We start from the raw sequence: 25608 nt of genomic DNA on the forward strand, positions 1-25608 counted from the left end.
CCTAAGGCTGTTCTTTGAGAGCTTGCAGTAACTAAGGTTATAAGGGAGAGAATCAAATAGATGTCTAAAGCAAGCAAAATAGCTTTCCAGAATCCTTTTCCTATGGAAAAGATTTTATTGTTGTCATAGCAACGGGGTGCTGAATAAATCATAACCTCTTTTGCTAAGTAAACACAAAAGATGGGGATACTTCTTGCCTTTGAAAATAGAAAGTCTGTTAAGATGTGTGGGAACATCGTAGTCTTAAAATTAAGAAAATAAAAACTTTCTGACAGCTCAAAACTCTCTTTGAGTTTTACCCAGGGAAACTGGGATTATTTCCACCCTCCAAATAAACATAAAAGATGCTAGATGGGATATTTAAAATTCGCTGATCTAAGTCAGAAAACTGGAGAGGAGAAATTAACGTATTTTACTTAATCTAAGAATTCATTTTATCAGAAGGTGTAGTGTCTAAAATTCCAGAACAGATTTACTGCAGTTCTTTCCCTCCACATTACAGATGATGAAACAGATGTGGTGGCGTGGTTTTTAAGCTCATGGCAGTATTGGGTAGAAAATAGACTTACCCTGGATTAGCAGTACAGCACTTCACTCTTTGGAGCATGCCAGCTTTCTTGAGCATTGCTGCTGACTGGCCATCTGTGAAGGCTGGTGCTGGTACTTCTTGTCAATCAGTAACAAGTGTTCCAATAAAAGTGGAAATTTCCAGCTTTGACCTGTGCTACTAATATCAGAGCTTTCAGGAGTTGCTTTTTGTCCTTTGGAATGACCAGATTATGGACACTTTTAATGTCTGCAACCACCATACTGGATCCACACGGTTGTCCTTGATAATTTTTTCAGATTTTTTTTTTGTAGTTTTTTCCTCTCTGTGGTTAACTGTTAAATATCTGGCAAAAGATGTGTTCTCTCCCTTACATTTGCCTTAATAGTCTGTTTTAATAGTAAACATACAGCCTTGTGGCTTGCTTGTTTCCAAAACAGGACATGTGCCAACCTGAAATGGCTGGTGTTCCATGGAGTGTGCTTCCTTGTGGGGTGGATGCTGTTCAGTTTTAGGAAGATTTCTGAGGGTGAATGGCTTTGTATTTGTTTCTGTGCCGAAGTGAAAGTAGCCGCACTGGGGAGGTCTGGGTACAACGTTACAGTCTGGCAAGCAGTCTGACTTCCTTTGGCTTTGCAAGCACCAATGGTTTATTTTGTCTGAGATTTCCTCATTCTTCAGGTTACATCGGGTGGGATGAGAGCACAGCCATGCCTGGAACTGAGTCGTGCTGGCACTGTGCTGGGTGAGGGGGAGAGGGGTGATGTGTGCAGGCTGGGAGAGAATGGCTGATGGCTGATTAAGATCAGACCAATGGGTGACTAATGGAGATTTTTACTGTAAGATTTCTGTACCTAGGTATGGGGGTTTTTGGACATGAATTTGATTTGTTTAGCTCTTACAGATGGGTGGAGAAAGGCATGTAGGGTAGAAAGAAACTAATACATGTTATAGTCAGTGCAGAGATTTAAATTAAGATTAAAATTATTAATTCTGAAGAAAATAATTGGGGTGCATATTATTTTTTTACAAAGTAAATTAATTGGAATCTTAATGGGAACAAAACAGATTAAGATGTTTGAAGTGTTTTAAAGTGGCTTTTTTGTAAGTTCTGTTAATCTTCTTGTATATATGCATAAATAGATTTTTAAAAATGGTATTTGAGGAACATGATCTGTTTGTGGAGAGCAGGATGTTAAGCTGATTGTATGCCAGATATCAAGGCACATTCTAGAGGATGCACATCGTGGAAAATTTTCAAAAAGGAAAACTTCAGCCTGTCAGCTGAAAGATAAAAAGATTTCTTCTCCCTTCCCCCTTCCTTTTTTTTATATTTTTGGAGGGCCACTTTGTTAGATGCTTTTGTTTCTAAAGCAAGAATTGTACATGATGTATGAGTTTTATTAATCTAATGCATCATAAAAAACATGCCTTATTATCAGGAGTTTTTAGAACATCCAATGATATGGACCTAGTGCTCTTTGACTGTGATATTATGCATTGAATGAGGTCCTGTTGAATTGTCTGTTAGATATCTCTACTGACTAAATGTTAAGCAAAACAAAATGAAATTTCTAGGAACAAAGTTATTGTCAGATTTCCGTGTCTTTATTGTCTCAGTGTCAGAGTTGCTTTACTGGTTGCTTGTAGTTTCCAGTGAGAGCTGGGCAGATAGCATCACACCTCTTTTCTCTGAGCAGTTTTCTTTTTACATTAACCACCTACCTTGTAAGTGTAATGAGAAGTTCAGGCTGTTTTACTGTAAACACTAGTTATTTGCCTTTCATAGGCAGTCAGAGTTGGGTCTGAAAGATGAAGCAGGCCATTTCTTGGAATCTTTACTAGCTCTTTTCCTATAAGTCAGAGCCCAAGGTATTAAACAGTCAGTTGCAGATTAATTTAAGTAAGCGCTGCTAACCTTGCATTTTTACCTGCCTACTCTGTGACTGTGTCCATTTCAGATCGTTAGTCTTTATTAAATTAAATTATTTTCGTATTGCAGTTAGTTTTGATTTTGCTGGTAAACTTTGTATTTGGACAAATGTAGAAAAAGGCTTACTGGTTGTTGCCCAGAGAGCACTTGAGGGGCTGGAAAGGGACGCCTCTGTACAAACTCAGAAGAAATGTCTTGCCTGTCAGAACCAATTAGCTTGAAAAATGTTATCTGAAATTACAGATGTGTAAGACTTTCTTCATAAACAGGAGTGTTTTTGCAAATAAGATGTATTTTAACCTGCCCTCCCTGTTTCTTTCTTTTCCTTTCTTCCCCCAGCAGCTTTCCTAGTGGAACACGACATATCTGTCAACTGAAACCAAGCGTTTTCTGCAATAACATTTTATGCATTCACTTTATGCATCTTATTTTGCCTGAAAGGCTGATTTAATTGCAGAACATGACACTGATCAAACTGAGGGGTTTAAATTTGTTTTGTTTTGTTTTTGGTGGTTTTTGTTTGTTTTTTGTTTTGGTTGGTTGGGGTTTTTTTTGTTGTTTGGTTTGGTTTGGTTTTGGTTTTTTGGGGTTTTTTTTTTGTGTGTTCAGCTCCCTTTTACTTTCATACCTATTAGGACAAAACTGAATATTGGGATTTGTTCACAGACATCCCCTTAAAAACCGAACAAAACCACTCAAAATCTTCCAAAGTAGTTGAAAAAAGAAATAATTTGACAAATGGTGTTCTTATGGACTATTGTCCATAGCAGCTCTCGTCATGAAGGTTGGGAAATACCTGAGAGCTGGGAGAAGAGTAGATTAGACTGTCAGCCTCCACCTTCTTTAGGAGGTGATGGGTTTGAAATCTTAACAGGAGAAGGACTGGCAGCTTGTGTGGGATATACAGGTCAGTGTGAGAGAAGGGTGAGTGGAGGCTGAAGGAGGTACCTCAGGGGGATGAAGTTTAAGATGCAGTAAACCCTCCAGCTGTGCTCTTCCCAGCCTGATCTCTGCTGCCCTGTACCAGTGTGTGTTAATAATGAATTGCCTCGTGTGTATACAGGACTTTGTTTTGCTACAAGGGTGCATAATGTCAAAAAGCATACTAGGTTTGAGGCTGCTGTTTTGGCTTTAAATGCTGTTGAAGGTTTGTTTTAATTCCTTGGGGTATTACAGGCAAGGCTTTTCAGGAATGGTGAATTGTAGCGTTTTGGGTAATTTTGACCAGGCTTTAGAAACGTCTGGAAGCAGCATCTTCCGAGCAGAGATTATAACCCTAGATGGAGTTGCAGTTACTCTGTCCTGTCTGGAATGTCCTGGATACTCGGTCCTCATTAAGTCATTTTTCCTAGTGCCAAGGTTACCACTTTTGGAGTTGGATGGTCATGGCCTTGAAACAGAGCAGTGGGCAGGAGTAAGCTTGGCACCATCTGAAAATCTGATGCGCGCCATGAGGATGGAATAGAAATTATGGAGTGCCCAGTTTCTTGATCTCTTGTACCTGAAAGATGCCTGTGGCACTGTCCATTCACAGCAGCAGGAGCAGCTGTGTGTGCTGGGGATGCTGCAGGTTGTGTAATGAGCTCCTGGTGGGCTGTAGTAGTGGGAATGCAGCAAGATTAAACACTGAGGACAAGAACCAGTCAGTTGCATTGCAGTGAGTCAGTTCAGACTCTCCATTCTGCTTTCCTTTTTTCTATCACTAATAGACGAGTTCTGTTTTAGCTCTTTATTCCAAAAGTTGCCAGGGGCATCTTTGGAAACTCCAGTTCAAATGAGTATGTTTTAAGGAAAGTACTGACAGAAGCTGTTAGTGTTGTCACAAGGACGACCTATAGAGAGCTTTTTCTCTTTATTCTTTTTTTTCCCCTGCCAAAAAGGGTTTATGTTTCCACTACTGGCTTTTTTGTTGTTTTGAGATACTACATACATACTGCAGAAAGCTTACTTAACAGAGTTTGTGATCAAAACAAATAGACTGTGAATCTGAAGACAGAAGTCTCTGATGCAGTATGAGTAGAAGTGGGGTGCCGGTGGTTGCTTGCTAGTTCTCATCTACTGAAGCAGGTGATTTGGGTATCCTGTGATATGCACACACGCTGGAAGGTCATTGAGTTGCCAGAGTCAAAAGTCAGGAATGTGGCTCATTTAGAAGTCTGGAATCAGGTATAACCATGGTAGGAATATGCCATTTCAGCATAGAGGGCTGCTTTGCCAAGATTTACACCAGAGCTAAATACACATATCGTGTATGCAAAGTGTCTGTAATGTTTTGTGATTGCTACAGCAGGCTTTCATAAGGGCTGTGGCTTTTTAGTCAAAAATAAGCTTCCTTTGCATATGCACATTTTCATTAGTCTAAACACTTCATTTGTTATATAAATGTAGTCACTTTTATCTTTTATAAATCCTCGTATGGTGTTTTCATATGTAGTCAGGGCTGAATCCGTAAAGTTTCATACACAGTAACTGTCTCTTGCTGGGCAGAGCATGAGCAGCTACTACTAGCTGTCTTACAGATCTGTGGGTTTGAATGAATGGGGAACCACAGCATCCTCACTGGACTGGCTCCAGGATGTGAATCTTCCGATTTTGGGAAGCATTTAAGGCATATGTATACATACATGTGTGATGGACACAGTTTGTAAGAGTATTTTGAAGTGTTTTGCTGGAAAGTGTTGATCACATGTAGTTTGAGAAAGTGACCCTTGTCAGAGGTTTCAGTCTAGACATTCTAAACTTGGAACTGGTTTTAATATTTTATTAAAAAAAAAAAGGTGTGTAGCCTGAAATGTCTTTCTAAAATTTTCAAATGCTCTGTGTATTTATTTTTATGTTGTAGTCTATAAAAATACATGAAAAGCATATAAACGTAAAAGGTGGAAGAAAGAATCTCTGAAATTCCTGCATCATATTAATAACTGAATGTATTAAGTTTTCACTTTAGTAAGCTGCTGCTGTGAGATCATGTAACCTTTTCCCATTTGTGGTGACTCACTGGTTGTCTGTATTTTCTATGCATGATTCTTCCTGTGTGCAAAACAAAGTTTTTAACATCAACAAGATAAATACACTACTCGCTCCCCTAGGCACCTTGAAACCTAGAAGTTCATATACTGAAGAGAAGGACCATTAGATAGATTAGTTTTTCAATTTGTATGGAATGACTCAGTGATTAACTGGGAACTGTTTTAGTGACAGTGACCCTCAAGCCATAGAGTCAGTCTTTGCTCTCACTAAGCAAACTCAGTGGTACAGATGGTGATTTAGCAGAAAATTCTATGTTAGGATTCCTGAAGCACCTTTCTCACTTGAACTGTGCTTTAAGCAGTCTTCTGAAAAGAAAATACTCTTGCTGCTATAGTGATAAGTTAGAAGATTTATAGGCAGCTCATTAAGATTTCTCTCAGAAGAAATCTAGGCAGCTGGAAAATGTTCTGGCGCAAGCAGTTTGTGGCCACATTGATCATGTTGCAGAAGGAGCTCCTGGGTGACACGTGGAATACCAGGGAGTGTGGGTTGTGCCAGAACAGCTGTGGAGTAGCATGAGTGGCCTCTAGGAGATAACCTTGGACAAAATGGAAAAAAGTAACAAGTTTATATGAGAACAGATGTTTCTTTAAAGCAGAAGCAGTGGACTGTGGAATTGTTGTTAGCTGTTGTGTTATAGTGCATTGTGATCTGAGGTTTTGTTTTATCCCAGGCTTCATCTTGAAAACATGAATTCAGTATCGTGTTTCTACATTTAGATGTATAGTCCTTTTAAAAAACTCCAGCTTTTCAATGGTTTGTTTGTTTGTTTTCCCCTGTTCCTTCCTCAGTAAACAATAGTAAAAACTTTATTACCTTTTTTGTTATTCTTGAGAAGGTATCCTTGAGATTATGATATAATGGAAGAAAGAGTATGAGGTAGCATAATCTTAGTTACCAAGTTACTGATGCCAAGTGTGTGATTTTTAAAGGCTTGTAAGGAATTCTGATATTAAATTCATTTTTAAAAAGATCAATTGAGAAAGTGAGTTAGCTGGTCTCTAGAGGTTGGCTAAATCTTAATGTGGGTTTCTTTTCTTTATGCACAGTTTGAAAAAGAAAAGGCAAGTCAAACAAACCACCGAGACTGTCTCTGCCAATTCCCCTGGATCTGCTGTTTCCAAAACTCCTTCTGAGAAAGATGATGAAAGTAAAGTTATTTTGGAGCAAATCAGTTCCTCTGAAGACAACTGTAAATTTCCTGGGGAAAAGGAAACTGCTCCAGACAAGGAAAAAAAAAAGAAAAAGTACAATCAACTGAAAGATATCAGACGCACAGAACTTAAAAGATACTATAGTACTGGTGAGTTATGTTACTGCTGTAGTATTTTAAAATATATTTGTTTTGATAGCTTGCTAATGTATTTTTCTCATATTCTGTAGGCCTTTCTTAAAAGGATAATTGACTTTGGATATCCTTCCTATAAAAGCAAATAGAATTATACAGTTCAAAATATCATCTGCTTCTAACTTAAAATTTTCATTCTCACAAAAATACCTGTGATCTTGTTTTTCAGTTCTAAAACTCAGTGTTGTTATAGGCAGCAGTTAGTTTATTATTGCATTTTATTTTAGTTATTTTTAAGATTAGTCTTCAATGTTTTATGGGGTTCAATTCTTTTGGCGGGGTTATTTTATAATTTGATATATACTGTTTAAGACTTCAGTCTTAATTCATATTTATGTTTGTCTGTTGAAGTGCAAGGAAGTAATTAAATTTACTACATATTTTTAAACAAGCTGTCAAAGGGCTTGTGTGATGGCTTGTTTCCCCCTCGTGCCCCCAGCTGTCTAAGTAACTCATTTAATTATAAATTCCTTTTTAGATTTATTAATTGCAAGCAATTAATTTTGCAAGAAAAGGAATCCTTTTCCAAAGAGGAGGAAGGGAACAGAAGATTGTAGCTATCCTCAAAGCAGACTTTACTGCTCACACAGAGTGTGCATGGATGGCTGACTCCTAAGGAGGAGTCCTCTTTTGGAGAAAAAAAAAATCTTCAGTAAAAATGTTATTATGTGTTGAGTGGTCATGCAGACTAGTCCACAACCAAAGAGTGCCTTTTCTGAGGCAGTACAGGCCTTGCCATAAAGAAGATAAACCGTGCAGTAATGTTTCCTAGCAAGCTCAAGGGTTTACAGTGATACATTGATGAGGCTGTAACTTTTGGTAGATTTAAAATGTGATGAGATCCGTAATTTGAAAACTAAAGGCAAACTTTCTTCTCTCTGTCTGAAGTTCTGACCACACTGTTCTGGAAGTAAAATCTGTAAAAGAAAGACTGGAGAACTGTTAATGAACAAACCTGTAAATTCTTTCTACTTTGGTAGTATGCTGATATAAAAAAACCAAGCACACCAAAATATAAACCTCTGCTGCATTCCTAGTAGAGTGCTTCTGCTAGAAGCACTTGTTGGTTTGTACCTAGAGGAATTTAGGGGTTTGTGAGGTAGCTGAATTTTGTTTCTCAAGTTTTTCAGGAGTTAAATTAAAAAATTCTGCAACAGTTGGCAATTGGGGTGGCAAGATGAGGGCAAAGGGGTCACTCCCTGTCACTGAAGAGTGTGGAGGTGCTGGCGAAAGAAATGTAAGGACATCTTTGATGTCTTTGAGTTGTCTTTGACTTGTGATCCAACAGTCAGTACAAACTCAGGTTTTACTTAGGTTTGTTTCATAAGTGTTCCTGGGTTTCATGTGGACTGGCATCATTACAGGGTGACTTGAAATGTTACTGGTCATTGTGTTAGGTGTGCGAAGCTTCTTGGTTCTGCAGAAACACAGAATTTCTGTTGAGAAATAAAGTAATTTAATGCTGCTGTTGAGCTGAGCACAGACTTGACTGGCAAATCCAGAGAGAGGGGAAAGACCTCATTCTTGTTTAAATGCCTTCTTTCAGTTGTTCCTAAAGGCTTTTACCCAACTGGAGCATCGAATTGCAGAAGTGAAAGTTTAAATAGAGGCAGAAAAGAGTTGATTGTGAAACAAGTGCAGTAGCTCCATGTTCCCTATGCAACTTTCAAAATGAAGTCTTTTCAGTAGAATTGTAAGTTGGCGTGGCATTGGACTTACATGGCTTATACTGCCTTCACCCACTGCAGCTATAGCTCGCAGGGTTACTTGCTTAGCTGTTTGTTACTGCAGCTCTCCTGAAAGCTGCCTCCATTGCCAACATCCAGAGTAGTTTCTGAGAGCTGTCTGTACACCCGCAGCAGTCTGAAAGTGCTGGACTTGTTTAACTAGTTTGCCTTTTACCTTCATATGGTGTGGCAGAGGACATACCCATCTGTCACGCTGAGCTGAGTTCTGCCAGGTGTGCATTCAGCAATTCTCTGCTGGAAGTTGTGTCAGCTGCAGTGGTGGGAAGGTACTGCCAAATCTGTAAAGACCTTATCTTTTCATTGTTGATATACTTTCATATGAAAGTGTCTGAGAGGGATTAGCCATGCATATACATATGTCTTCATTATTTAATGTTAGGAATACATATGCCTCATTTCCCTCTCCCCCCCCTTCCCTGTCTTTTTTTCCCCCCTCTGACTTCTCCCATTATTGATGTTTCTGAAGTGCTCTGACTAAAAAGCATGCACTCACTCTCTGCTAACCGTTTTTCTAGTTATGTTTTCTCAAGGGCTTGGAGGTTTTGGTGGTTGTTTCTGCCCAAATATGCAGCTTTGATTAATGTTTAGAACATGGCAGGGGGGTTGGAGCTAGATGATCTTTAAGGTCCCTTTCCACTCAAACAGTTCTATGATTCTAACTTTATGAAAATCTGACACAGGAATTACTTTTTTTTTGTTGTTTCAAAATGCGTTCTGCACTTTATCAAATTGTTTACATTTTCCTCATGAGAAGAAAAAATTATTAAATGGAGCAACAGCCTTGCATATTCCCATGATACACCCAAACTGTGTGGCTTAGTGGAGGTTCTTAGATGAGTCATGAGATGATTTGAGTCCAGAGGAGTTGTGTCTGTCAGTCTAACAGAATGAAGACCACTATCCTCTGAATAATCTCCCTTTCATATTTTATAGGACAATAAATCTTCTTTATTTATTGTTCTAAGAGATGGGGGAAGGAACATAACATCTCATTATAATTTGTTCCTTGCACACCACGTCCCTTCATTAGAGGCTTCTGAATGTGTTTGCCTTTATGAGTTTGTAAATACAGTGACATCCTGACTCCCACTTTGAATGCTGTGTTCTTTAATAGATTCCTGCAGGCACCAATGCTGTCAGGGGGATTTTGTTGACTCAGTAAATTCCTCTTCTCCGGTGGAAGGACTAACACAGCTTCTGAAGGCTGTTCAGAACTGGAGGTGGTCATCCCTGCCACGCTTTGTATAAAAGCGAGTGGTTAAAAGACTTGGATTATTTGAGGAAGGTGGGAGCGCCGCGGTGGAGGGAGGAGCTCCTCTCCCGCACCCGGTGCGGCGTTATGTTAATGCCGGCAGCCGGCGGGTGGCACCGCCGAGCCGAGGAGGACGTGGTGCGACTCGGGCGTCCTCTGGAAAGGGATCCTCCAGCATCCCTCTCCCAGCCAAGACTGTTCAATATTGCATATCGGCTTGCACTGTGGTGGCACCCTTACAAGTAACCTGAAGGTATACAGGATTGGTCATTTTTCTTGAGGCACTGCTAAATGACCAGGTCCTATTGCCAGAAGGTTTCTCCAGTGTAGCCTCATGTTTTCCTTTCCACTGAGCACTTGCATTGTTCTTCAGTGGCTCTATAGTTCTGTAATAATTTGCACCATTCAGTCTCCAAATCTCACCCTGTAAGACATTGCCTTGCAGATACAGCCTTTGTTGTCTTGTCTTGAAACAACTGAGATGCTAATACTGCTTGTTGTTTGTTCCTGAAGACCAATGGAAATAACACTGCTTTCTCCTTATTTTTGTCTTATGTAGTAATTTGCTTTTTAACTTTGTCTTACCTTTTCTGCTGTTGTTGCTGCAGTAAACAGCTTTCAGACTTGTGGGGATAGGTCTGTCTAGCACAGTACAGTGGTTGTGCAGGTGCTCTGGCTGCTATACTCTGTGCCCAGGATGCTCTCCCCTTCTTCTTGGGATAACCCCCAGCTGACCTAATTTTGCTGCTTGGCTGCTTGGTTCTGGCATGCTTTCTCTGGGAAGCCTGTTTTTGTTGGAAGATGTTGATTTGACTCTTGTGAGATTAGGAAACCACGATTCCTGTCAGGAGTTGCTAAACTGGATGAAAACATTTGTGTTGTGCCACTGAGCACACTGAAACAGGGAAAAGTGTGAGTTTCTGAAAACAAGCAGTGTAACAGTGGTCAAACATAACACTGAATTGCATCCATGTATTTATTCCAGCATGATATGTTGTGTCTTTCTATCAGATGTGCATAATATTCCTAGAGTCCACTGATTTTGCTTGAAAATATAAGCAGGCAATATATGTGAGGAATTGGTCTCCATTAAAAAATACGTCATAAAGAAAAGTTCGGCTTAGGTGACTTGTCCTGTATCACAGAGTTACTTTTGTCAACAAAATAAAATCCAGCTGACTAGATTACCATTGTGCTCTGTAAACATAAAGCCGTCCTTTCTCATTCACTGCGTGACGTTCAATTTCTGCAGGAGTGGGAGGTGAGAGTAACAAAACCTCCTCTTATTGTAGCTCTGATTTATTTCCAAACAAGCAGGAGTCCTAAACACCATGAGAAGGAAAGTGGTATGTGCCCATTTAATGAGATAGTATATCACGTGTCGAGCAGGAGGTGCCAGAGTATCTCCCTAGAGGCAGAAAGCAGATGCCTTTTTTTGACTTGTCCTCCCTGCCATCCCTTGAGCAGGGAGTGCAGCATGTGTGTAGTTACCAAGCTTCTGAATGTTCTGGGTAAATGGCCAAGAACAAATTTTAGAGAGGGCATAGCAATTTGCATTACTCATTATGTGGTGAGATTTGCCCTGACTGGCACAGAAACAGCAGAGGCAGCTCCCGTGATACCAGAAGTACTTTGTTTCAGAGTTGAAAGTTGCTTGCAATGCAACTGCAGTGTGAAAATTTACAAAGAATTTACGTGTAATGAAATGGTGGAACATTTACTGATCACACATCACATAATAGTTAGGTCATTTACTAATGATTACTAAAAATCTGGACTTCTCAGTATATATTGAGTTAAAAATTGAAACTTCTGCTTATGAGTCCTGGTCTTGTCTTTTGTATTTATTGCCTGCTACAGAACAGTAAGATGCAGTTGAGGACCTAATTAAGGTGCTACTCATAAAAAAAAGCAGAAAGAAATTAAAAAAAAAAAGAAAAAAAAAAAAGAAAATCCATATAAATTTTTGCTTGTAGCTAGCTAACTGTAATCAGCTTGGTCAGCCCTATTTGTGTAGTAAAGTACTTTCTTTTCTAAGTAATCAAAGTGATTTATAAAGTGGGCTACTCAGTGTTAAGTTGCTTAATACAACAGTAAGAACAGGATCTAAATTTTCTCAGGTTCTGAGACCTTGCCTTAGGGTTTGTGTTTCAGGCCGAAAATGAGTGTAGATATAAGGAGGGGTGAAAAGGGAAATAATAAGTTTTTTTCAGAATGAAGGTCTCACAATTGAAGCAGCATAGGAGGAAGTCAATTTGGTTATAATTGCCTGTGTAGAATAACAAGAGGATTGGAATAACTTGCATATGAGTGTAAACTGAAGGTACTGACTGGGCAGTGGCTGGTTGGGAAGTTTCAGGAAGCTGGTTTATTAACATTGTTATGGGAACCATGTGGAAAGAATGAAGTGGACTAATGACTGAAAGGCAGCTGTTTACCGGTGACTTGTTTTGGAATGAGAATAAATGATCAGGAATCCCAGTGGATCAGTGTTTAGGCCACCAGGTTATATTCAAGCTGTACTGTTAACAGATGTTTGCTAGAAACAGTTGCACAGAGAAAGGATGCCTTGTCCACAGGCAGGAGAAATCGATCTGAGCAGTAAGTACCAGTAATAACGTTGTTAGCATTTAAGTTCTGAAAATTTGCATGAAAATGTCTTAACACTGGGCAAGCTCCCCATGTGTGGCGTCCTCTTCAAATTCTCATCTTGGTGGATAAGCTTTTGCTTGTTGTAAAACTAAGTAAAATATGCAAATAGTTGAAACTTGGTGTTTTGTATGTAATAGGTAGGTACTGCCCATCGACACAACCTTGACATTATTAGCACCATGCTCTAAGCAACTGAGCTAATCCCACTGGCACACAGGCAACTTAATCTGGAGACTGAAGACTGAGCTGTTTTTAAGTCTGCTGTTAGAAGGAAATGAAGCTATATGGATATATAAAACCAAACTGTAAACTCACTTGCTGATAGTAATCTAATGTATGTTTCAAGTAGGAAGCAAGGAAATTGAATGGGAAAGTAAAGGACAGAATATGAAAACTGTCCAGGAACATAAAAATGAAGACATTTCTTAGCTGTGCTAAGAACAGAGAGAAATTAAAAGTAATTTTAGCTCAGTATGTGATACTAGCAGTTGAATTTTCAGTAATTTTCTGGTGTGCTTTTGACAGCAAGGAAGATGAATGGTCACAGAAGGAGAATCGATCTATTTATATACGGTGGTGTGACTTTCTCCACTCAAACAATTAGAAATGGAAGTAAACAGTAGCTTAATTGATACAATTTATTTTTTTTTAATTGGCAGATCTGTTTTTTACATAGAGTCCTGAGAGTTTATTGATTAATTCATGATCACTCTTTTGGTGAAGAGTGCACAGGTTTGCTACTGCTTGCATGAAGGGCAGTCTTCCTCCTGCTGGCTTTGTTGGGTGGCCACTGGTTCTTGTATAAGAAAGTGAACAGTGAATCCCTACTCACCATCTCCAAGACTCCTATGAATTTTCTTGTGCATTTCTTTGTTGTTTTCTGGCTGGTTGGTTGGGTTTTTCTTTGTTCTTTCCTCTCGATATAATATCACTCTTCCATCATTTCCTTTCCAGGTTTAAGAACTTTGGCATTCCTTACATGTAAGCTGTTGCATGGCTTTGCTTGCCCTTGTTAGCCTTCTCTGAACCTCCAGGACCCAGTATTCTGGAACAGGGGATGTTTTTGCTGTTAATTCAGGTTCTCTGACTTGGTTTACTGTGAGTTCTGTTTAGCACAGCTCAGGGAAGAAGGAAGATGTTGAAGACTAGAGGGAGTTGTGAAAGACTACTTTGGTTATATTTCTCCTTGAGGGGGAAAAAACCCAAAAGAACCTTATCCTAAATTAATTGTGTAATTGAAATATCACAGCGAAGAGTTTTGGCAGGCTCAGTAGACCAGAACATGGAGAGAAACAAGCAGAGATTAGGAATCAAGGATACCCTTTTAACAGTAGCATAAATTACTGAGGCAGAAAATTAAAAGTGGTGGTATTGTCACAGGGGAAAAAATACGAGGATTTGCTGTTTTACAAAGTTACATTCCACTACAGCAATTACTCAGAGTAAGATTTAAGGTAGTGACATCTTGTGGTCTATTCTGCAAAGGTCAGACTAGGGAATGACAGGGCTGGTGTTTGGCTAGCTAAAACTGATCTCACTGCTGAAAGACCCAGGTGTGTTTCCTAGGGCTGTCTATTTTTCCAAGGCCTGAATTTTCAGAAGGAGTGAGCACTTACGTTCTTAATTATATTTATTATATAATTATAATATTATTATTATAAATTCAGATGCACTTAACATCTCTGAAAAGGGGTCCCAGAGGAAGAGAGGAAAGCTGTGGAGCGATTGGTCCCATAGCACATGGTGAGACTGTGACAGGTGTGCGTGTGCAGGAGGTGGAAAGGAAGCATGTCAGGAGAATTAATAAAAAGAGTTGTCTTATTGCTTCCAGGGATAATGAAAGGAAATATGTCTTTGTGGTTAGCAAGTTCGTCACTTCCAGGATCCACTAGCTCATCATGCCTGGGGCAGTCTGGCTTTCCCAGGTTGTGCCAGCTGCCTGCTCGGTCTTGTGCTTGCTGAGCACGGGTGCCCTGTGAGGTTAGTCTGGAGTACCCACAGGGCATGTGCAGCTCTTCAGAGGCGGTCTTGATGGTGTATCCTGTGCTGGGATAAAGAGTGGGACTCTCACAAGTCCTTCTCTTCCATGTTTCCTGGGAGGGCTATCAACCAGGCAGATTGGGTCCTTTGTCTCTTTCACCACCCCGGTTTCCGGGACTTGTATCCTGAGTGCCTGTGGAGCAGTCCTCTGCAGCACCCAGGTGTATCAGCTCTCTCCCCTTCCCAGTGACTCACTATAGCTCTCTTGGGATCTCTGCCCTCAGGGAACAGGCAGAATATTCTCATTTTAGCTTCAGATATTCTTCTTTAAGACAGGAGTATTTATAAGCCAAGTACATAAGGAGCGCAATATAGCGCATTTGAAATCATGTTGCAAATTTTTTGGTCTCCAAGCAGAGGCATGAGGGAGTTGGGTGTCTGCATAACTCAAGCCTGATATCCTCAAGGCAGGCTTTTAATTTCTCTTTTTCACCAAGTTCCCATATTGTGCTTGAAAAACACTGTTGAAAGTTAACATAAATGCTCTGAAAAGCACAGCTCTCTTCATCTGCATTTGAATTAAGTCAGATCTTTTTGATTGTGTAACACCGTTGCTCCCAGCTTTCCATACTGACATTTCCTAATATCTTCTCAGTCTGTTGTAATATCTCTGATGTGACTTGTTGGGTCATGCTTGGGATCAGTAGCATGTATAAAATGAGTTGCTCTTTTCTATGGCTTCTGAGGATCTGTGTGATGAAGTGCTGACAGTCAGCAGCGCATCAGATGCAGATGTCATCTCCAGACACGAAAGTAGGGCATGTGTCCTGTATCTTTAGAATCCTTGTGATTTTCGTCTCTGGTTTCAACCTATGACCTTGTAATCACCAGTCAGTAGACAAGACAGTGCAGTGTTTGATTTGAAAAGACATTGTCCTGGTTGACTTACATGGCGTAGCCTTCCCAGGCAAGCTGTGGTGTATTCAACCAGCAAAATAAATGAAGAAAACCAGCATGTGTAGTGTTAACAGTTTTCTAAAATGTCCATGTTTTCTGTTGTGATGCCTAAGTATTCCTTCCCTCAGCCCTACTTTGTTGGACTTTTGCACCAAGTATGCCGTTGCCTCTATCCTCTCAGGCTACTAAGTTTGTGTGCCAGGTGTGGAAAGTGGTCAGTCCTTTGTCCCCTTCTTTGCTTTGTTGACAGGCTGATTTTCCTCACTCTATATTGTCCTTAAGTACCTGATGTAGTGGATAGTCAGAAATTTTATGGTGATACTTTTGTGAAAGATGTGTTTAGATGCTGACATGTTCCTGAACAGGATTCACAAGTAATGCTGTCAGACCACAAAGGAGCTAAAGCCTTCTTGGGAATGCAGTAAATAAAGAGGGAATTTAAGTTCCTTAAATATTTGCAGTTTTTCGTGTAGAAGCTGCAGTATGTGAATATCAATAGTCAAATTTTTATTGAAGTGTGCCTAAAAATAACTAATAGCAGAAGGAGTTACTATAATCTTTATCAGTTCTTTGAACAAATTGTCATTTTTCGTTGAGGCTCTGTATTTTCTGGTGATCTCTTTATTCCTTTGAAAGAATTGCTTGGAAAATAATTAGTGGACAATCAGTTTTTATTGAGAATGGACAAAAGTTGTTCAAGGCATAGATATTTCAGAATCATGTGTCTGGACTTGTACTGATCAGGGAATTGCTATTTTCCTATGTCAGGAGAAGTTTCACTAATGAAGGAGCACAAGTGTGGTCGTGACGGATGACAGCTGCCCTTCTGTTTCAAGTGACTTCAGCAGTAGCGAAGGAGGAAGCCAACTGATACGATTCAGTAGAGCAAAAATATGCTGAAGTAAAGGTGAGGGCTTGTCAGGAGACTGTGGGGAAAGTGGGAAGCAGAAAAGAAAAACAGATACCTGAGTTGATGAGACAGTGCAGGGATTTTTTTATTTCTCTTTTAACATGGTAGCAGTACCTTATTCAAATCTGAGTAGAGAATGTTTCTGTCCAACTTGCTGGTTTTCTTCAGGAAGGTAGGTCTGATCAGATGGCCAAAAAACCTTTTTATGCATCCCCTAACTGCTGCAGCTGGCTAAAGGAGAGAATGAGACTGGGGTAATGTCTTTCTCAGAGGCTGCTGCAGCTAAAACGTCAGAGTGGGTGGAAGGTGTCCCAAACCAGGAATCTGGCCCCTGAGGTGTTCACCCACGCTTGACAGGAGCTGAAAGAAAGACTTTTTATTTAAAACTAATAATTTTAATATGAATGCTGTTCAGTTCATCACTTAGAGAGTCATGAGAAGAGCCAGAAACAAGCTTTAAATCACAATTGCATCATCCTATGCACAACTTTGCACATAGCAGAATTGCTGAGAGTTATTAAAATGTCAGGGTAGAAAGTAGGAATGGAAAAAATTGTTCAGATAAACTGATTTGTCTTCCTCTTCCATCATCCCAAGTAAGACTTTCATATTCTTGAGATCTGTGTTTAGAATCACTGAAGTGATACTTACTGTACTCCATCACCATTATTGGTATCAGACCTCATTCACTGATAAGGAGACTATCCCAGGAAGCTTTGTGTGCTTAATTTCTTATCAGTACCCTGATTAGGTTACTCTGAGTGATAACTGTTCTCCCCTTAATTTATTGTGTTTCAGATTCTTTTAAGCTACCTGTAGGTTTTCACTCCTTTGTCCTGGTGCTTGGCTAGACTGTAGTAATACAGTTTTATTGTTTCTAACAAATCTGTAATAGAGATGTGGGACTGGAATGTCGTGAAACAGCAGTGACATACTGAGCAGCATGGAAAAATGACTGATGTGTGATGTGGAAAAATGACTAGTATCATACAGGTTTAAGGAAACCCTCTTTTCTGTCACCAGCACAGGTTATTGTTTTTTTCATATCTTAAAATCTATGTTTGGTATTACTTCCTCCATCTCAAAAAGGATGTAGTAGGAGAAGAAAAGCTAACAAGAAGGCCAGCCTGTGTGATCAGAGAAATAGGAGAGTCTACAGTATCGTAGTATTAGTTGGAACAAGTGAAATAACTAAGAAAAGATGCTGGAAATCTGTGACATCATGAGTGGTATGCAGAAGGTGAATAATGACTATTTATTTGTTCACCCTTAAAATAGCATTAATTAAGATGCTCAGTGAAATTATAAAGTACAAGAAGGAAAGCACTGCTTTATGAGCACATCATGTTAGTGTGGGGGTTCATTGGCATAGAACTGGTGTGGAGGTCTTGAAAGAACAGTGCCGTGTAGTGAATGCTGTTACTCTGGGAGATCTGTGATTTCTAGAAGCCAAGGGGCTAATCAGGGGAAAGATTTCCATATTTACATGTGGCCTAAGTCTTTGGTAAGACAGGAATTAATGAGTAAAATGGACTTTCGCACCGAGTATGCCGTTGCCTCTATCCTCTCAGGCTACTGAGTTTGTTTGCCAGGTGTGGAAAGTGGTCAGTCCTTTGTCCCCTTCTTTGCTTCAGCATTCCTGCTAGCACTACCAGACATGAGGCTGACTGGTGGCTTGGGACCTGCCCGGCGGGTTCAGCTGTCACTGCCAGCACTGCAACACCTCACAGTGATTTGGGCTGGCAGCTGGTTCGTCTGTAGCGTTGGTGGTGATGGTATTGTCCTGCAGGGGTGGTGGCCTGTCCTCTGTGTGGGCAGCCCAGGAGACTGCTGATGCTCCTTGACCTATTCTATCTACTTACAGAGCTATTTACACAGTTGCAGAGGTGTAATTCTCCTATAATGCTCAAGGTCTTTTGGGTGATAAACTGATTGACCTCTTTATCATACTCCTTCAATAGTTGCTTTCCAAATTACTCTTAGGTAACTCTTTTTTGTAAAGTTTCCTGTAACACTGCTAAACAAAATGTCAAGAGTCTGCTAGGAAACTGAGATACAAATACATTAAGGGCAGAAAAATTCCCATTCTAGACCTGTGTGTTTTCAGTAAGCCCGTATTTTCTTGCCTGTTCTCACTTGCCATTCTTTTCACTGCTCATTATTTTACTATTTTTACATAATTCTTATTTTACAAGTTTCCCAAAACCACAGAGAGGTTCGGTCCACCCACTCTGCCCTTTGCCTAAAAATGCAGTGTGATCAAATTTGCATTAACACCTAGTCACTTCTCATGGTGTGTAATCCCATCTCCAGTGTACATGCAATGCAGGAAAATTTGGGAGGCAGAACCGTGAGTCATTTCACCACTAAGAAAATGTTCGAGTTCAAAAAGTAGCCAAAGGCAGTTGTTTCAAAGCCTGTGGAGCTCTTCATGTAGTTCTGACTGAAAGGAATGTGGTTCATGAGGCTTCCATCATGCCTACATGTGCTCTGGGTGCCTTTGGGGCTATTCAGATCATGTCAGAAAATGTTTGGCTTCCTGGAGGAGAAATGAGAGAAGATAGAGGGACCTGAAGAGACAGTATATTGTGTTGTGTTGCTTTGCCAGGCTTTCCACCCACTCTGCTGTAAACCATTCATATACAGCACAATTTGTGACCTTGGCCTCACCACGTGTGCAGTATGTGGGTTTAGCAGTACCTGTCAGATTTAATGGATTCATTGCAATTTTTTCTTCTGAAGGTCTGAAATTTTTGATTTATAATTTTAAATCTTTATATACACAAAAGCACAGACTAGGTAAGACTTCACACTAGTCAAATAATTAGGATGTGGTTTTGAATTGCCCAAACCTGACTAGTAGATAGGCTTAATGTATGGACAGCGTTCACAGCCCTTTGTTGCTGGGACAGAAAAAAAAGGGATGGAGGAGCAAGGGGTAGAAGAAAAAAGTATCCAAACACAAAATGTCAGATTTTGGTTTCAGGAGACAAATAAATTCACAGGCTGTGACTGCTTCTTTTAGCCTGTAGCTAAACAGACAACATATATTCTTGCGTGAAAGAAAAGTGTCTAATTGTTCAACTTTTTTAGGATTTATTAACGTTTATTGACCAAAAAAGGACGGTATTTTGTTTAATCTAAATTCAGCTTGGCTTTTGAACTTCTTCTCTTTTTCTTGTCTTGTGGTTAGAGATTTTCAACTATGTGGGCACACTTAGTTCACTCTTTTGTATTGTACCACACTTGTATTCAGGACCCTACTAAACAAACAGGCTCACAGTCCTATCAACCAAGAACTAGAGCATATTATATGTCTCCTGTGAATACAGTATTTCAGGCTGTAACATTTCCCTGGACAGTATTTTTTAATCTCCAAACTTAGCAGTCAATGCAATTAGGAGGACCTGGAAAATACAATATATTTCACAGTGGGAGAGAGAGGTGTCCTAGGTAGGAAGCTGTAAGGGAGAAAGTTGTCTGTATTGCTGTTTTGTGGTCTTGTGCCACAGTGGCGTAGTGGTTGCTGTCATGGTCAGCTCTCCATTTTCAAAGACAAAGCTTTGGAACAAAAAATGTTTAGCTAATAACAAATATTTTAAGCTCTTCAGAGAAACTGCTTTTATTGCATATTGTTATTTGTCCCATCTATACCCAGTCTTAAACTTTTTCCCATTCAACAGGTCCAAAATCTCTCTCTCTATATATATCTCTCTCTGGCCTGCTTTATTTTTATTCCCACTCCTCCAAGGTCTTACTGGCGCATGTCTAATCAGTGTGAGATTATTGCTCTTAACTGTTTCCTACCTTGTGTGCTGTTTCAGAGATAAGTACGGGTAAAATATCTGAAAACTTGTCTTCTTTTTCCAGCTAGACCAAATAATTTACTAGAAGGTGAAGTCTACCTTTCTTGTCTTTCTCCAGGGAAAGGTCACAAAAAGTTCAGGTGGTTTGCCTACATGGGTGTGATATGTAGTTCTAATTATAGTTATCCTGGACTAATCGAAGTGGTATCTCCTGGTAACACAAAACAGTGTAGTTTTGTGTTACCAGGAGATACCACTAGTAGTTGGCAGAGTTTCTTCAGGCAGGACTGTGCCATATTGGCCCTTGTATGTAGGTAATGGATAAAGAAAACATCCAGTATTTGTCAGTCTTTTTGTCTGACATGTTGTCATTGTGTTTCTGATGGTTTAATACTGTGCCCTGCTAATGCTGCCATTACCTATTTTTCCACACACTGCTTTCACTTTGATCAGTGGAAGATTGTGTGCCAATGGTGAAAATACAAATGGTCAGAAAAAGGCAATATGAAAGCTAATTTAAAAAGTTTCGCTGTGGGTGTCCAGCCTCAGAGATAAAGTATCTGAGATCATTGAGTGATGCTGTGTTTCAACATGCTATCAGGGAAAAGCCAGCATCATCCTAGTCTTCCTCCCTCTGTCCTTCATACCTTGTATACTGTGTGCATGTATTTAAATTGTGTGTGTTTGGTTCCTACACGTTTTCTGCCTCTGTTGCCTTATCTGTAGTGTCCCTAGCCACTGCACTTCTCATGACTGCATCCCTGGCAGGTAGTGGGTGGGATATGCCAGTGGTAACACCTGGATGCATGTTCAGGGCTCTTGTGAGTCTCTTCTGACTGAGGGAGATGGTCCCTGACTGTGCAGCCTCTGGAATACACTGAGGCAGCCCCACACCCTTAATCTTGCTGTGGATGTGGGCCAGCAGAAGGGTCAGGTGCAGCACACTGGGCCCCTCCTTGTTTCTTGTGTACATTACAGTGAGGCAGGTAGGTCCTCGCCCTTCCTTTTACTATCTGCCTCTTGCTCTCTGGAAATAGCAGAGATTGCAGCAAAGCCTGAATGCAAGTCAGAAGCCCTGCATTGCCATTCCTCGTCCTTTCTTCCCTGATCTTCCAGAGCTGCCGGCTCGGACTACAGGAAGAGTCCTCCCAGGAGGACAGTGTGTCTCCCTGCTCCTGGTCCTGGCTGCTGGTTTTGCTAGGCCCAGCCTTGCCTTGTCTTCTTGCCTCTCCCCACCTTGTCCGGGCTGCAGCACCCTGCCGGAGGCAGCAGGACCTTTCTAAGGGCTTGGGGGTGGTCAGGTGGGGAGAGCCATGAATTGCCTCCTGGCACCCCATCCCCACTCCTGGAGCTGGGGCTGCATGCTGCCCTTGCCCCCCCCAGGTATGCGGGTCTGGGCTCTGGGTTTGGAGGGGAGCCCCGTGGGGCTGGGGCTGGCTGGGCAGCTGCATCCTCCCTGAGCCTTGGTTTTGCTCACACAATGCTGTCATAAGTATTGGAAATTTCTGCCCTGCTCATGCTGCTGACAGCTCGTGAGTGCCTTTTGTGTCTTGCAAGGGTTTCTGCAGCTGCAGTGAGTTCTGTGTATTGCAGCTGATAGAAAAGGTCTTCTGCACAAGCTTTCTGCTTTCTCATGCTTGACTGTATAAATGCATGCTTTGCAGGACTCTTTGCACACTTTTACCTTCAGAGTTTAAAGTAGTGTTTCAATATAACATACTTGTGGTGAAGTGGTGGTTAGCCAGTGCTTGTTGTGGTTGTACATTCACCTGATGGTACAAAGTACTTGTATCCAGCAGCTGAATTGTGTAGGAATCACAGAAGAAACCATGGGAGCAGCTGTGTATTGATAGGGTATCATATATACGTTAACTCTTGCAGAGTTCCTGCATGATTACTAAACCTGCTGTACTTGATGAAGTTTTCTTGCCTTACAATGCAATTTTAAGGCCTAATAGGCATTTTTAATGTGTCCTCTTGTTCTTCTTCACAGCTTTAATTTGCACATACCGTAGATCTCTTTCAAAACATGCTGAAAGGCAAACATCTTGACAGTCAATTACTTGATTTTTTTTTTCTCTTTAGATGGCAATCAAAACAAAACCAATGAAAAGAAGGAGAAGAAAATGGTTTCTCAGAAACCCCATGGTACCATAGAATATACAGTAAGTACTAGTGTGTGGTGTGTTCATGCCTGCTTTTTGAAAGTGGAGCTGTTGAAGTTGAGAGGGAGGCAGTGGCACAAAACTGAAAGCACTAATACTTTCTCAGTTTGCACCTTTCTCAATAGGGATTGCCCCTATTCATACCATTCAAATACCACTGTATGGGGAGAGCTAGGGTCATGTCCTGAATCTCTGTTCAACCCAGGTTCTCTGCCTCTTGCAGCTGCCAGTTCCATTTTTCCTTCTGCATTATGGCTCTCTAGTAAAGCAATGGTTTTGTTATTCTGAAAAATACTCCCATTCTGTGGTGTTGCTTAGGTCATCAAGCAATTGACCTGTGCTTGATGAGATCTGTTTCCCTTAGCGGGAGCAGGGCAGCAGTGTGCTAGCTCTGCCCAAAACGTTTGTGTGAGCCCTCAGTGCATTATGCTCTCTACCATACAGAACCTCTGTGGAAGGTGGTATCCCAGCTGGGAACTGCACAAATGCCTGATGTGCTGTGGCAGCTGGAGGTGTAGTGAACTCTGCAGTGTATGACCTTCTCCCCATTGCCAGACCAGTTCTAAATACGGTTGTGCTGCTTTAAAGTTTTAAGACAAAAGGAGAGGGACATCTGTAACACCTCTACATTTTATCTACTGTATAGTGTGAGAGAATACTTCTGTCCTTTTTTTTTTGATACTGATTTATCTCTTAAGCTATTAAATAAATGGGGTGTTGAGGTCATCGAGTCTATTCCCTGCAAACAGTCTGTTAGATGGGTTTTAGTTCATGTGTGGTGCTGTGTTCAGTATGGTATCTTAGTCATCAACTCTTTCTTCAGGCTGGAAATCAGGACACCATAAACAGTATAGCATTAAAGTTCAACGTCACCCCAAACAAGCTTGTGGAGCTCAATAAGCTTTTCACACAGACAATTGTGCCAGGCCAGGTAAATCTTTTATTTATTTGTTTTTTTTAAAATACCTGAAACATGATTATTTGCTATGTATTTAAAAGCTTTTTACTACTTACATGTATCTTTTAGGTACTTGGATACAAGGATAATGGACAGTAATTTAAAGCCCTCCCTCAAAGCGAAACTCAGTAGATTATTACTTGGAATTGATGTGGAGGAGAAGCTTTGTAATTGCCATATCTGACTTGTTATTTATGTACTGTCACTAAAGCTTAAAGATGACAAGCTCAAGAAGATAATACAGCTGTTGTAAGGGAGTTGAATTCTTGGGAAGTCTGGATAAATGCAATCTATAATGCATTAAAGAATTAGAGAGTTAGATACAGAAATTGAAATGGCTTTGTGCCATTATGTTGGGTATGAATCAGTCCTCCTGTAAGATGAGAAATAAATGGAGAGAGACTTTTTAGGAGAGTCCAGGACTGGAAATGCAAGTGTGGAGACTAACACCTGGTTCATGAAGAGCAGATCTCTACTTCTGCTTCACAGCCATGAGGAGATTGAAGTGTCGTGATTTCCCATAGGGAAACTGAGGCACAGAGAGATGGTGTGACTTGCCTAAGAATACCCAGCAGACAAAAGCTGGAATAAGGAAATTAGTTTCGTTTTTCTGAATGTTTTTAAGGTGTACATTGCAGATATGAGTGATCAGTATTGTGTTGTCTTTCTAATAGAACATAGTGAATAATATTCTAAAGCTTGTGCCTCACTGTTTTGAAATACCTGTTTGTATTTAGATTCTCTTTGTGCCAGAAACAAATGCCGGGAGGCTGTCTTCTAGTCCTGGTGCTCCTGTTTCTCCTTCATCATCAGATGCTGAATATGATAAACTCCCTGTAAGTCAAACATGGTTCACTGGTCTTAAACTCTCAAAATATTTTCTGATTCTGAAGCTGAGAATCCAGGCTGTGTAAATAGTAGGGGTTTTTTGCATTTACAGGCCTTGTGTGTAGTGTATTGTGTAAAAATAGTTTGCTGTACTACAAAGTTTACCATGTCTTAAAAATACTCCAAATAAAGGGAATTCTGGGTGTGGAAACCTATTACAAGTTCAGTTGGGCCCTGAGTCTTATCAAAACTACTGAAAATAGTGTAGTGCATAATCTTTAAAGAATAAAAAGCTAAATACAAAAAATTATTTAGTGTTTCCTACTGGAGATTTTTATGCTGCTCTGCAGTCCAGAGCCTTGATCCTGCACTGGTGTCCTTGAACAGGGAGGCTGTTGGTTTAGTCTGAGCAGTCAGTTTCTTTCTAGTTAAACAAATTGTGGTGGTACCCATATACAGACTTTGGACAAGACTGCTGGATATAATCTTTGTGAAAGGCCTCAGCATAGCTGATCTTTCATTTTCTTTGGAAGGGTGATTTGCCATAATGATTTTTAGTACCTTTAAGCAGTTTATCTGCCTTTAACATCTTTAACATCTGCTGAGATTAAAGTAATTAGTAATTTCAAATACATCACTAATCAGAAGTGGAGAGAAGCTTGGAGTGAACAATTGTGTTTAACCTTACCCTTATGCCTCTGCATGGGGAATCACACCCGTGCTCTGTGAGCAGAGGTCTTCAGTGTGGATGATGTGTCAGGGCAGCCCCTCTCCCTAATGAGAGTGCATAACTGAATTTTGGTGAGCTGACCTGCCTTATTTTTTTTTAATTTCTTGCCTCTTATTTGTGTGGAGTTTCTCTTAAGGTTACAAGGGGTTTTTTTTCAATACAGGGTACTGTGGGAAGTGTACATATATACCTACATACATGACCATTGCTTTTCTTCCTTAAGCAAAAGGAAAATAATTGTTTGAACCTGGCATTTTAGTTTTCAAAAATATGAAAGTATATGATTCTGGTCCTGTTGCTCTTCACTGAACTTGTTCTTTTCTAAGGATGCTGATTTAGCAAGAAAGGCTTTCAAACCAGTGGAGAGAGTCCTGTCCTCTACTTCAGAAGAGGATGAGCCTGTGGTTGTCAAATTTTTAAAAATGAATTGTCGTTACTTCACAGATGGTAAGGTAGGTGGAACCTGATTTTTGGGCATTGTTTGAGATTCTCTTTGGATAAGTGAGCAATGAATACTGGGGGAGTCAAGTGTTCTTCATGTCTTTAAAGAATGTAAAAAGTTATGTTGGTTTTATCTATTACTGCTGTTTTTGTTGGTACTGTGATAAGATGCTGTATAATTTTTTGTTCTCTTGGTTACATGTTGCTAGATACACAGAGAGAACTGCATTTCAGAGTTATGACATGTCAGGATTAGTTGTCCAGTTCCATCAAATTGAGCAACGGCTTTATAAAACGAGTACATGCCAATCCATTTCATTTAT

At 40.3% G+C, this 25608-nt stretch overlaps 1 protein-coding gene across 4 annotated transcripts in view; it reads left to right on the forward strand.

Moving 5' to 3' along the window:
* Window positions 1–25608, forward strand: part of NCOA7 (nuclear receptor coactivator 7) — an 87114-nt gene that overhangs the window by 39046 nt on the left and 22460 nt on the right. For all 4 annotated transcript variants that reach the window (XM_032101610.1, XM_032101609.1, XM_032101612.1 and 1 more), the window contains 5 exons: window positions 6560–6813; window positions 22249–22328; window positions 23152–23259; window positions 24024–24122; window positions 25171–25296. In XM_032101610.1, coding sequence (XP_031957501.1) covers window positions 6560–6813; window positions 22249–22328; window positions 23152–23259; window positions 24024–24122; window positions 25171–25296 — 667 coding nt within the window. The remainder of the gene's footprint in view (window positions 1–6559; window positions 6814–22248; window positions 22329–23151; window positions 23260–24023; window positions 24123–25170; window positions 25297–25608) is intronic.

The sequence above is a fragment of the Corvus moneduloides genome, chromosome 3 (genome assembly GCF_009650955.1).
Source record: "Corvus moneduloides isolate bCorMon1 chromosome 3, bCorMon1.pri, whole genome shotgun sequence".
Lineage (NCBI taxonomy): Eukaryota > Metazoa > Chordata > Aves > Passeriformes > Corvidae > Corvus > Corvus moneduloides.